The following is a 14,455-nucleotide window of genomic DNA, read 5'->3' as shown; positions in this document are numbered from 1 at the left end:
TACTGTGCTTCCAGTCTTCATTAAAAATAAATTTATTTGTATTTCTGACCTCATTATCAGTAGGCTGCCTGCATTTTTATTGGTTCCTGTGATTTCCAGCTTGAGTATGTCATGAAGGTATATTTTATACAGAGATTTGGATTTATTATTCTTGGTATTTTCCCTGAACATTATGGGTCTATTCAGAGAAAGAAAATGAAAAGGTGGCTGTACAGAAAAAGGCAAGTCTGTTCTTTGAAAGTTTTATATACAGCTGGAGAAGTGCCAAGCACATACATATATAATATAGATAAGATATTGCTCTTTAAAAAAATTAGCTTTTTGTGGGTTACCCAAGCAAACTGCGTAAGATATATGCAGTTGTTGCTTGAGTGGCCCTCAGAATACTAGAACTCTTCTGGAAAAAGTGGGTACGTTGCTTCTTTTATAGAACTGTAGCAGACTGAATTTTTGATAGCATGTGTCTTTAATTATGTCATCATATTTAATAACATTAATGATATCTGATAAATGCAGCCTTAGATTTTATGATCATTATTTAAAACCTATGTTGGAAGATAAGAAAACATATATCCTTTAAACTCTGCATAGTTCAACTGATGGTATTATATATAAAATACGGTGGAAATCCTTCATATTTGTGAATTATCAAAGGTAAAATAGTTAACCAAATAAAAGGGGGTTATGCATGGATGTCACTCTTAATTATTTTTAACTTTTGCTATCATCAAATCTTTATATTGCTTGAAACAAAAATATCTAAGTTTTACACAAAATGTATTAAAAATTTCCCAAGCACAGTGCTTTATTTCCATTATATAAACTAATGATGTCCCTATTTGCTTTTTAACAAAAATAGTATAGTTTGAGAAGAAATTTCATCCAATTTATGATGCACCAAAAATACCCAACAGCTGACATTCTTATCACGGTAACGTGTAGTTTAGGAAACAATATTATACGTATACATATTAAATGTCTTAACACTGTATAAATACCTTCCTTAAGAATGAGACTAAACAAATGAAGGCGTCACAAGGAGAGAAAGCAAATCATTGCTCTTCATTCCTCTTTTATTTTCTCTTCATTCTTTTATGTCATCATAGTTCACATAGAAATAAAAGTGGCTTCCTTTTAGTACTTGCATCTTTACAAAATTAAATCCTATTCTAATTTTAGAAATGCAAAAGTGTTTTTCTAAAACCAAATAGTTGATATGAGATATTTGTGAAAAGAGGAATTAAAATGATAATTTAACTCAAGGGCTAGTGAGGCTGAGTCTGAACTAGTGTTTTATATGGAATGACAGAATTCATGTGTGATTCATATGCAGGTCACATGGTTAGAAGATACTGCTCTGGAAGAATAGGTGGGATGACAAAAGAGATTAATAATGGGGTTTGATGTGCTCTAGAGGTGAGGGACTATAGGCTGAGAAGGTGGTGGTCCCACTATCAATGGGAAGTGGGAGGGGAGAAATACTATAAAGTAGTTAACTGAGTTCTGTAGAAGTAAGATTACAAAATGATCCTTTGAGTCAAGAAATAGAGAACTACTGATCTGCTTGGAGGGCTAGCTCCACGATTCTACTCAGTGCTTGAAGAAATGCTTTCCGGTGCTAGAATCATTGTTTAAAATTAAACCGTTCGTTATTGTTTGTTATGATATATTTGTGTAAATAAGCAATACATTTCCTAGAATGATGGATTAGGGAACTGGTGCAAACAGAGAGGATCTAGATTTAGCCAGACTTTTGAAAAAAAGAAAAATCTTACCACAGGAATACTTGGGTTGTATGACAGTATAGTTAGGTGCATAAATGATTACATGGCTATGTAATCACATCACAATAAACAGTGATTGTGGTAAAGGACTGATGTCAATGGGAATGCCAAATGGAAGAATACAGGGCTCTGTTCTTGGTCTAACCTGTTCAACCTATTTACTAGTGACTTTGAGGAGATAACTGAATGCTTCCTTATCAAACTTGTTAACAGGGATAGTTAACTATATACTATATGCATATATTACATATAGGTGTATACTATATGCATATATTATAGATTTACACTTTTAAATATTTACATAGTATTACAGTATTTGTACGTAATATATACATATCCATATATGTGTATAATAAGCTTAGTTCAGATTGAAATAATAGGGTTAGTTCAACAAGGCGGGCATTAAAGAATATACATAAAAAGACTTACAAGGATACAAAACAGTAATGTCCTGCTTTAAGAGTAGAAAATATAGAAAAAAGTTGAGGGTTTGAATTGAGTTTAAGCTCTGTGAGAATGAATTATGCATATGTCAATTTTGTCACATTGTTTTATAGTATGCAAATTACAAATTGGCTACATTGAATAAAAGGGAAATGTTGAGAATGATACTCACCTCTGGACTCATCAAACATACTGGGGTATGAATTCAGTATTGGAAGCAATTCTTTAAACAAGGACATTGACAAAGCAGAATTTATTCTCAATTAGGCTATCTGATATTTTAAAATCAAGTCAATTGAGAAGAGCTCACGGAAAATGATAATAATGCTAAAAACACTAGTAGTGGCAGCCACATTTACTGAGACTTTATCACGTCAGACACTACCCTGAGCTTAGAACAAGGATTAGCACCATCTCACAGCAACCTAATTAGTTACTGTTGTTCTCCCCACTTTACAAATTAGAAAAGTGAAATGTGGAGAGGTTAATTAAGCAACTGGCCACATTAGCAGGTTGAGAAGACCCTGAGAACTCCTTACACTACTCCTGTTTGCCACCTACAGCAGCAAAATGGACTCCACGGGCTCTCGGGTAACTGAATACTAATATCAAATCTTAGGCAAGTATACCAGATTGGTGCAACCAAATTCACATCTCCCACCCTAGCTGCAAGAGAGTCTAAAAATGTGACCTTGGCCTTTGCAGCCTCTCTTGTTCAGGAAGAGACACCAGAAGTTAGAATATATGCTCGGCAAGCCATCCACATTATCCAGTTCAGGGGGCAGGTAATGAACATTAATCAGATAATCTAAGTGACAGATGCTGTGCCCTCACTTCGCATGCATTAATTCATTTAAAGTTAAAAAATGACTACATAAAATAGGTAAAAGTTACAGAGACATAATTTTGTGTGCCATGTAAAGAAGCACTTCCCCAAAATTAAATTGCCTAAAAATGTATCAGAAGAGACCTGTGGAGGTGGCGATTTCCCCATCAATGGCCCTGTTAAACCAGAGCCTGTGAGACTAACTGATAGCAAGAGAGGATTCAAGCCCTAGATCAGCTTTCAAACTTGGCCTCTGAGGCTTTTCTCCCAGTCCTCAGAATCAGAGATCCCTCAGTAGGTGCCAAGATGAATAACAGACTCTTGAATGGGTAGATATTTTGTAGAAGAGAAATAAAAATACAAAGATATTTTAAAGACAGAGGCTTGACAGATGATATTTTTCAGTTTTATTGCCTAAAAATATTTTTTAAAAAAAGGTTTAATCACCTATTAGAGTCCTTAACTTTTTCAGTCTAAAGAACTTTATTCTGCAAAGGCTCTCTCCAGCTAATTAATTTACTTATAAGGGAGATTATCTGAAACCTTATGCTTTTCTGTGGGGAGTCTAATTGAATATATATTTACTGTATGTCCTAAAGTAACTATGAGAAATTTCAAAAACAAAGGAGCTTATAATAAATATCTATACTTATATTTTTAGACAAATAACTTTTGTGTTTCCAATCTTGTAACAAGTGACAGGCATATAGTTTCTATATTAAATATTAGTTGAAGTAAAATCCTTAAATGTTTTTACCATAATTTATCTAAACTCTTAAAAGCTTGGACACAAATTTTTCATAGCTTCTTCTCATTTTATAGATCCCATAGTCTCCCTTTTCTTTCTTTCCCAGTTTCTTATCTGTCTCATTTTATTTCTTGTTCTTATAAATTTCAAGCTTTGCAGCATGTACCAAGATGGTTCAATTTTAGGACTCAAGAATGCATCTTGTTATACACAATACTATATATATTCTTTTGCATCTAGTTCTAGATCCCAAGGGAAATAAATTCATATTTACATTGTGCTTTATTCCCATTACTCTTAGTCATGGTTCTCAAAGTGTGGCCCAGGAGCTTCCAGGGATCCCCCAAACCCTTTTAAGGATCTTTTAAAGTCAAAACTATTTTCATAGTAATACTAGGATGTTATTTTCTTTTCTCACTCTCATTCTCTCTTGAATGTACAATGCAATTTTTCAAAGGCTATATATTTGATTGCTCTGATGTTAACATGTCATGGATTTATTATGTCATTTTCAAATGAATGATAGTTTTACATGCTGTCATTTTTAAATTCTAAAATGCTCAACTGATAGATATAATTTATATAGACAAAAGCTTTTTGATGTCCTCAAAAATATTTAAGAGATCCTAAAGATGAAAATGTTTAAGAACTGTTGCTGTAGGCCAATGATCCTCATTTGGAGGAGGCAGTATTACCCTCTTGAGCATTTGAGGGAGAATTGAGTTGCCACAGTGTTTGGGGGAGCACTATTGGAATTTGGTGGGAGTGGGATGGGGATGCTAAATGTCTACAGAGTATTAGACAATCTTAACTAGTGAAAATTGTCCCATGTCCTGCAAGATTAAATATAGACATTAATATAGGTTTTAAATCTATTTCATGATTATCTGAGCCTAGATTGTATTTTTTATTATTATGTTATGTTAATCACCATACATTACATCATTAGTTTTTGATGTAGTGTTCCATGATTCATTGTTTGAGTATAACACCCGGGGCTCCATGCAGAACTGCCCTCTTTAATACCCATCACCAGGCTAACCCATCCCCCACCCCCTCCCCTCTAGAACCCTCAGTTTGTTTCTCAGAGTCCATCATCTCTCATGGTTCGTCTCCCCCTCCGATTTCCCCCCCTTCATTCTTCCCCTCCTGCTATCTTCTTCTTCTTTTTTTTTTTTTTAAACATATGATGTATTATTTGTTTAGAGGTACAGGTCTGTGATTCAACAGTCTTACACAATTCACAGCGCTCACCATAGCACATACCCTCCCCAATGTCTGTCACCCAGCCACCCCACCCCCCACCACTCCAGCAACCCTCAGTTTGTTTCCTGAGATTAAGAATTCCTCATATCAGTGAGGTCATATGATACATGTCTTTCTCTGATTGACTTATGTCGCTCAGCATAATAACCTCCAGTTCCATCCATGTCATTGCCAATGGCAAGATTTCATTCCTTTTGATGGCTGCATAATATTCCATTGTATATATATACCACATCTTCTTTATCCATTCATCTGTCGATGGACATCTTGGCTCTTTCCACAGTTTGGCTATTGTGGACATTGTTGCTATAAACATCGGGGTGCACGTACCCCTTCAGATCCCTACATTTGTATCTTTGGGGTAAATATCCAGTAGGGCAATTGCTGGGTCATAGGGTAGCTCTATTTTCAACTTTTTGAGGAACCTCCATACTGTTTTCCAGAGTGGCTGCACCAGCTTGCATTCCCACCAACAGTGTAGGAGGGTTCCCCTTTCTCTGCATCCCCGCCAACATCTGTCGTTTCCTGACTTGTTAATTTTAGCCATTCTGACTGGTGTGAGGTGGTATCTCATTGAGGTTTTGATTTGGATTTCCCTGATGCCGAGTGATGTTGAGCACTTTTTCATGTGTCTGTTGGCCATTCGGATGTCTTCTTTGCAGAAATGTCTTTTCCTGTCTTCTGCCCATTTCTTGATTGGATTAATTGTTCTTTGGGTGTTGAGTTTGGTAAGTTCTTTATAGATTTTGGATACTAGCCCTTTATCTGATATGTCATTTGCAAATATCTTCTCCCATTCTGTTGGTTGTCTTTGGTTTTGTTGACTGTTTCTTTTGCTGTGCAGAAGCTTTTTATCTTGATGAGGTCCCAGTAGTTCATTTTTGCCCTTGCTTCCCTTGCCTTTGGCGATGTTTCTAGGAAGAAGATGCTGAGGCTGAGGTCGAAGAGGTTGCCACTTGTGTTCTCCTTTAGGATTTTGATGGACTCCTGTCTCACGTTTAGGTCTTTCAACCATTTGGAGTCTATTTTTGTGTGTGGTGTAAAGAGACAGTCCAGTTTCATTCTTCTGCAGGTGGCTGTCCAATTTTCCCAACACCATTTGTTGAAGAGACTGTCTTTTTTCCATTGGACATTCTTTCCTGCTTTGTCAAAGATTAGTTGACCATAGAGTTGAGGGTTTTGAAATACATATTATTTACTCAAGCCATGCAAATGGCTGCCATTTTACATAGTGAACACCAAAGACCTTAGGATTGCCTCCATGGCAATCTGGTTCATGATCTGGTTCCCCTTTACTTCTCTGACATATTCCACCATTGTTCCCAGGGCTTACTGTGCCCCACTATATCAGGGTCCCTGAGCACACCAGGCCTTTGCTCTAGCTCTTGCCTCTTCCTGGGATACTTCTCTCCAGATGTCCATTTGAGTACTCCTTCACTTCCTTCAGGTCTTTGCTCTCATCTCACCTTCTCAATGAAGCCTACTCCAACCACACTGATTATATTTATAAACTATGCCCCTCCCCCACATTCTTCAAACCCCTTATCCCGCACTATTTGTTTCCATTTTTCATTAACACTTATCACTCCCTAACATACAATATAATGTACTTCTTAATTGTGTTCAATATTTAGTCTCTTTTTCCTCCCTCCCCACTACAAATAGAATCCAAGAGAGCAGGGACATTTCCTTTTTTTGTTTACATGGCCTGGCATATAGTGGGTACTCAATAAATATTTGTTGAATAAATAAACATGTGATTTTATTATAAACAACTTTCAATTTAGTCCTTTATTATGGCATTAAGGCATTATATGAAATTTTGAAATCATGATTGAGTTTTATTTCAAAATAGTAAGGAGGACATTACAAAATCTTCAATATGAAAAAGGATGTATTGGGTCTAATGGGCTGAGAGCCACAACTCATGACTTAGTGAGAAAAGGGAAGCCCAGTTACTATTACTCAGTCCCAGAATCAGACCCAGTGGGAACTTAGTGAGGAGTGGCAGTTAATGTATTTCTGCCAATCAGATGTTTAAAATATGTTTAGGTCAGTTGATGAAAAAAGCAAAGGTCAAAACCCCATCTCCAGTGATAAGGGAAGGATTGGAAGATATATCCACTGTACATGGCTTTTTGTTTTGGTGGACCCTATGGATTTCCCTCATCTACGTACAACATTGTTATATGTTATGATTGAAATTCCAGTTTGTGGAAAGGACAGATGGCAATCTTGATTATAATTAAAAAAAAAAAGATTAAAGTATAGCCATTTCAAACTGTGACACCTGAGGAAATTAAACCAAGGAGCTTAATTTGTGCAAGGTAGTCCCCAAATAAAAGGCCCCAATGGATATGAATTGCTTTCCATGCTATTGAAAGTCTTCTGTGTTTTCAGAGAAAGGACAACAAAGAGGTGGTCACTGGGTATCCCCCTACACACACATTTCTATAACACATCACATCCAGCAAAGTATGCTACTTGTCAGCAGCAAAATGACCCTGGACAAAGCCCACCACTGATGGATCAGGATTAACTTTCTATTCTGGGAGCAAGAATATCATTCAGTATCTTTTGAGTGACTTTAATGCTCAAACCAGTAGTTTGCACAAACTGAAGCCGTCCACTTGCCCACATAACAGGTAACAAGCTAGCAGGGGTGGTGCAGGCTTTCCCACAGTTCTTTATAAACGTGTCAGTGTTGTGACCCCAAAGAGCAAGGGCTAAGAGTGAGAGAGAATTAGCCAGTCAGCGCATCCCATTCATTCCTCTGTGCTGCTTTGAAGACGCCCAGAAAAGGTGCCCATTGGAGACGATTCTGACCTCTGTTTTTACTGCTGTAGGAATGGCTTTTCACCGTAAGAATTTAGGTGTTAGAGCATATGCTTTAAAATTTATTATAGATTTACGTTTAAGTTAAGAGAGAAGAAGCTCTAATTTTAACTCCCTTGGGAGATTTTTTCCCCTGTAAAAATCCATAGGGAAAACAAATAGCCCCTGGTTTTTAACAAGATTATGGATAAATGCGCGTTAGTCCTAACCTAATATTTTTAAGTATCTATTGTATAGTCACTACATAACATAGATCTAAGTTGCTGTGTTATAGAGTCCGTATCAAAGGGATAAAGAAACAAATTTAAGCTAAATATTCCTTATCATAAACTGTTAAAGTGTTCTTGTTAGATAAGCATCCTTCTCCTCTAAAGCTGTTGGCAGTAATGATCTGTAATCACCATAGATCACCAGGGTCATCTCACCCACTGAGGAAAAGTCTTCACCTCCTTTTCCCTTCCTGTTCTAGAGCTAGAGAATGGTACGCTTCCCATTGTACCTTTCACTTACCTTTATTACAGCCCTTACAGTCCTGCATTATAACTGTGTATTTACATGCCTATCATGCCCACTAAACTGTGCGTGCCTTGAGTGCTGGACTTTGTCTTAATCATAATTCCAGGATGAGAGGAGCAGGCATTCAATAAGTAATGAATGCTTCCAAAGGTATTCCTGTTTCTCTCTAGAAAATTGTCAACAAGGAAAACTGCAATGTTCTCAAGCAAGGCTAAGACTCTTTCAGCTGTCATGGCGGTTAACACAATCAACCCCACTGCTCGGATCCTCACCAAGCACTGCCGCAATTTCTATCTTGCATCCAAACCCAAATCTTGCACTTTTTAGCCCAAATGGTGAAGGTTAAGAGAAAACCAGTTGGTACCCACAGGTCAGCTTTAGTCTTATGACAAGAATGACTAAGACGGAGATGAGGGATTATATCATCTGTTCCCATACGTTTAGGCTGTTTAAATAGCCAAAAATTATCGGAAACAAAATACAGTTCAACTTTGGTTGCTGCCTTAACTCCTTGCACTTCTGCCCATACGGTATTGAGTAAAATCATCATATGGAGCAGCTTTGCATCACTCTTTAGAGCTTTGCAGAACACAGTGTACTTAGTAGACCTCAACACTGCATCCTGTAGTCAATCCCACTCCTCAGATATTCTCAGCAAGCACAGCAGCATATCACGAGGTCTAACTAGAATGATAAAAGGATGAAAGGAAGGAATAATTAAGGAGATAATTAATGGTTAGGTCCATCACTGGTATTTCTGTGATTGTTTTCGGTTGTTTAAGTGGCACATAATCAAGGCTGCAAAATTTAGGAACTGAAAAGCCAGTCATTTAAAGCATCATTTAGCAAGCCAGATAAGCACATTAACTGTGTGTAGCCACTTCTTTAAAATAAAACTATGGTGAATGCTTTTTAGTGGTAAGTTTATAGAATTTGATATTGTACGTTTACTATTATTTTGGTTGAAATTGCTGTTAATTTTTAATTACCCTTGAATCATGCAGTGGCAGAAGGATACTTTCTAAATTAGTTGAAAATAACATAGTATGTAAAGACCTGATGTTGGCATCCATTACTGATAACTGTAAAAACATAACTTTATAGAAGGAAAAGATGAATAGAAGTTAAATATAAAATTGGCTGCTCTCTCCTTACGTAAATTTTCCTTTTTGGCAGATTCTAGAGAAAGCTACCCTGGGTACTTTGTTGAATGCTTCTTGTCCTTGGGGGAATAAAAGACTGACTTAGCTAAGCTCAGGGAATTGTTTTCTGTCAGCAAATAACAGTATCAGGCATAAGAGATTGTTCACTATTGGCATCTTCAAACCCTGTTGGTTCTACCTTCAGAGTATATTCAGAATCCAAGCACTTTCCATCACCTGGATTGTCATAATATCCTCCTAACTCTTCCCACTACCTCCTCCACTGACTTCTCTCCACCTTATTCTCCAAATAGCAGCTGTCAGATCATGTCACACAGCAGCCCAAATACCTCCAAAAGCTTCTCCTAGCGCTTGGAGAGAAAGCCATATCCTACAAAGACCTGCCACCCTCCCCATACCTCACCCTCTACTCTTCCCCTTCCCTCAATTCATTCCTTCAGTCACGCTGGCTTCTTGGATATTCCTAGACACACCAGGCACAGCCATTTCTCTGACCTTTCCACGACCTGTTGTTCTAGGTAGCCCAGAGCCTACTCCCTTGCCTTTTTCATTTCTTTGCCCATATGCTGATTTCCCACCTTCTCTGACGGTCCTTTAAAAAATTGCACATACATACCAGTACTCCTCATTGCCATTCCTATATCTTTCTCTACAGTACTTACCATCTTCTAAAATACCATAAAATGTGTGTATTCGTTGTCTTTTTCCTCAAGGTAAACACCCTGAGGTCAGGCTTATCATTATTATTGTTTATGCACTTATGTCTCCTCAACACATAGAACACTGCCTGGTACATGGTAAGTAATAATTACTTGTTGAGTGAATGAATCTGTGGTCAAAACATTAGCCAGCTCTTCCCATGTGTGTGGCCTACTAACTACTAAGATATGGCATAGTTATTGGGAAATTGGGAAAGGTCTTGCCTGGTGCCTTATATTTAAACATATATATATATATAAAATATTATATATATAATCATATATATATATTTCATTTATTTACTTAGACAGAGTGCAGGGAGGGGCAGAGGGAGAAGGAGAGAGAAAATCTCAAGGAGATTCCACGCCGAGCACGGAGCCCAAGGCGGGGCTCCATCTCGCAACCCTGAGATCATGACGTGAGTTGAAATCAAGAGTCGACCCTTAACCGACTGAGTCCCAGGCACCCCACATTTAAATATATTTAATTAAAGCTGTGTTAAATAGTAATTTGGTCTAAGGTAAAAGTTTCTCTCTTTTTTTTAAATGTAAGCACCATTACATTTGGTACAGTGTTTAATATGGTCTCTTAAAAATTACCTTGCTTACCCATTTCAAGTTAAAAGCATGTACATATAAGAGAATATTTTTGCCAATGATGGAATGCCCCTGGAATTTAATCTAGCAAAATGACTGAGAGGTGGCTTCAGAAGGTGCTTACACTGTTTTTGGTGGGTGTAGCATTGTCTCTAGGGCTTCAATGTCTTCATTTCAATAGAAGAGAGTGAGTGAGAGAATAAGTAATGTGGTGGTCAACGGCAGATAACCGGTTTTCCCTAGGAATGGTCTTGCAAACTAATCAACTACATGGTAAGAAAATATGGATACCCACGGCCTCATGGGCATAGGTTTTGATAAATGGATTAGTTTCTTACCAAGATATGGGAAGTGTTAATCATTAAGAACAGATTTTGTTTCTTTAAGACTCCAGATCTTTTGTCAGCAAATATAGGTAGAGTAACAAAGAAAGTGGTGATTTAAGAGACTTTCCATGTAGTTGAAAGTCTCTTACACAATTGAATGTAATTCCTATAGAAAAGAAATCAAGTAAAGATTTGCATTCTCTGCTGGTAGAAGTTTAAAGTAAAAATTTTTTCGGGGCACCTCATGGCTCAGTCGGTTAAGTGTCCCGACTCTTGATCTCAGCTCAGGTCTTGATTTCACAGTCATGAGTTCGAGCCCTGTGTCGGGCTCCACACTGGGCAATAAAAATAAAATAAAGTAAAATGTTTTCCCAATAGATACTGGTCTCTGGAGTTTGTTCTTGTGTTTTGCTATTGAAGAAGTGGGGCAGTTTTGACTGAATCTGTTACACATTGCTGATCATTTGAGGGCAAGTAAAACCACGTCACTTGAAATATAATAGTAATTGAAGTAAAGCAAGTGAAAATGAGGAAACAGAAATGCCCAAAAGTGCTATTTTTATATAGTTTTTTTAACTAAATTAAGATTTACATGAATGTACACATATATGAGAAAAATTACAAGGAGGTCCCAGGAAGAGTGTGAACGTTCCACTTGTCTTTTAGGTGAAAGTTCCAACGCTAATCAATCTAATGGTTCTGTCTCAAGTGATGGCAGAATAGTGGTGCTTCTGACATGGAATTCTATTAAATATGGCTTTAATTTTCTCTCTGATCATTACAGGTAGATTTTTTTTTAATCTCCCCAACCCTTTTATAAATTATTTGAGGTGGTAGTATGTGTCTATTACCCAGTACAAAGCTAGGTGAAAAGACTGTATGGTCCTTAAGAATAAGTAAGGCTTTCGAAATTGTTTGAATCCACTTTTTATGCTTGTACCTGAATTCTGTGGAAGAAAATAAAATTGTTGATGTGGCAAATAAAACCTTTTGCACTGTGTTTTAATGAACAAAAGTTCTTTTTTGAATTCTGTCTTCCATGGTGTGTATGTGTGTATGATTAAAAAAAAAAAAAAAGGATAATACAGATCCAAAGGCAGAAATAAAAATGTCAACAGACCTCAAAGACTTTCGATTCTCTATTCATTATTCAAAATTGTTCCCAAGACCAAAAATTTGAAAAGACTACCATACTGCTAAATTATGCAGTCCTGGGGTATATGAGGCCGCTGAACTAACACACATACATTTACTCTTTTTTTTTATTATAAACTAATAAATTAAATTAAAGGTGAGTCAAAGTTTGTATGGCTCATTTTAAGAATTACAATATGGAAAGTAAATACACTGCTGTGTGGGAATACATGACTTATCTGTCACTGATAGCTAATGAATTCCTTCCTATTAAAATTTAATTGAAAATCTTCAATGATATTTAAGCTTTCACAGAAGTGTAAACTACTGTGACTACAATTCACAATGCATTTAAAACAATTATTCTTTATCATTAAAGTTAATAATATGCACATTAACCTCTTATGTAGTCTAAATCAATATTGTAGTTTAAAAGATATGACCTCTGGACAGCTTTGTCTAAATATTGATTTCATTGTCATTTGTATAAGGTATCAAACAAATTACACGCTGCACTAATATCATTAATGCTGCCCCCATAGAGCCTCTGACTTTATGGGGTTCTTATAATACAGGACATGACATTACAAAATATTGAGGATATCACAAATATAATTGCCGAATGAACAAGATTTGATTATGGCAGAACAGGCTCGCTGTAAACAGATGATAACTTCCAAATTCTTTACTCTCAGTGGACAGGAAAAAATACTGCTCTTTAACATGCAGATTGGTTGCTGAGGTTAAGTTTCAAATGGCAAAATTTTTTCTGCCTCTGAGGGTCTAATTTACCTTCTTGTGATGCCAGAGACATTTCAGGAGGGAATCTAAAGTCACATTACAATGGTGTCATTCTGTAATATAGCAGTTTTCCCAACATAAATTTGTTTAGTTTTGTTTAGAAATTTCTATTAAAAGTTACTGAGTCGGAGGAGTTGGAAAATATATGCGTAAAAGTGAAGGGGTTGAGCCTTTCAAATGATCTTTATAGAACTAAGTAAAAACTGACTGAGGGATGTACATGCATTACAGTTTCTCTCATAATAATTATTACTATTTTTTGTAAAAAAAAAATAAGTAGAAATCGAAATACCAGCTGTATAATTTCCTCTCTTTTACTTTTTTTCAGATTCTAATTTGCTAGGAATCACAACAATTGTTAACACTCTCCAGTTACATCTAACTCTAGTTTGATGTTTAAATTTTTTAAACTGTATGTTACTTTTTGTTTTTCATAAAACTTTTCAGAAAGGCGATGTGGCTGTGATCATGACACTGTGAACTGTGGGTGTTATTTATACTAAAAATGTTCCCCCCAAATCTCTTGTAGGTAAAAGTGACCCGTTTTGTGTAGTTGAACTGAACAATGATAGGCTGCTGACACATACCGTCTACAAAAATCTTAATCCTGAGTGGAACAAAATCTTCACATTGTAAGTAATCATTACCTTGAGCTCATTTCAAAAATGGAGCTAATAATATTTATTTTTGAGATATTTGTGTGTGTGTTTATTCTTAACTGATGAGCAGCTCTGCGTCTGGACTGCTGCTGCTAGCAACATTGAATATCATAATTGTAATACCTTTCTGACAGAGAGACCTGGGGAAAGAATATGCCGTTTTTCTTTGTTTTCACAGATTCTTTTTTAAAACTGTGATTTTTATATGGTTTGACTAAGGATTTTGCTTCCATTAACTGAATGACCATACTGCTTCTTCCTTTTATACTTTCTATTGAAATTCTCCCCAACTGCATTGACACCAGGGAGGACAAAGCTCTATTTGTTCCATTGGTCAAATCAGCAAACAATCCAGTCTTGAATTCAGAGATGCTTTAGTTTTGCTTTGTTGCCTTTTAGTACAATAAGGATATTAAGTATTGTCCCAGTTACCAGAACACCATTTGGGTTAATTTTCCTTTTGTTTTAAAAAAAAGTTTATAAATCTTTTGACCACACACTATAAAAGCTGCTGATCTACACCATGGTATCTCCTAAGTCCAGGGTGTGTGTGTGTGTATGTGTGTGTGTGTGTATGTGTGTGTGTGTGTGTGTGTTTAAACTGGGCTTTAGAAATGAACTCTGAACAAAGGAAAACTCTCCAAACAGAGTACTTCTT

The 14,455-nt window shown here is 36.4% G+C and overlaps 1 protein-coding gene across 1 annotated transcript in view; it reads left to right on the top strand.

Moving 5' to 3' along the window:
- The window catches only part of MCTP1 (multiple C2 and transmembrane domain containing 1), a 505,394-nt gene that overhangs the window by 334,237 nt on the left and 156,702 nt on the right, over window positions 1-14,455 (top strand). Inside the window, 1 exon segment of the mRNA XM_027606101.2 lies at window positions 13,668-13,770. Within this exon segment, the coding sequence (XP_027461902.2) occupies window positions 13,668-13,770 (103 nt within the window).

Source organism: Zalophus californianus, chromosome 5, assembly GCF_009762305.2.
Source record: "Zalophus californianus isolate mZalCal1 chromosome 5, mZalCal1.pri.v2, whole genome shotgun sequence".
Classification (NCBI taxonomy): Eukaryota; Metazoa; Chordata; class Mammalia; order Carnivora; family Otariidae; genus Zalophus; species Zalophus californianus.
The sequence above is the reverse complement of the archived record's forward strand: the minus strand, read 5'-3'. Positions and strand labels throughout refer to the sequence as shown.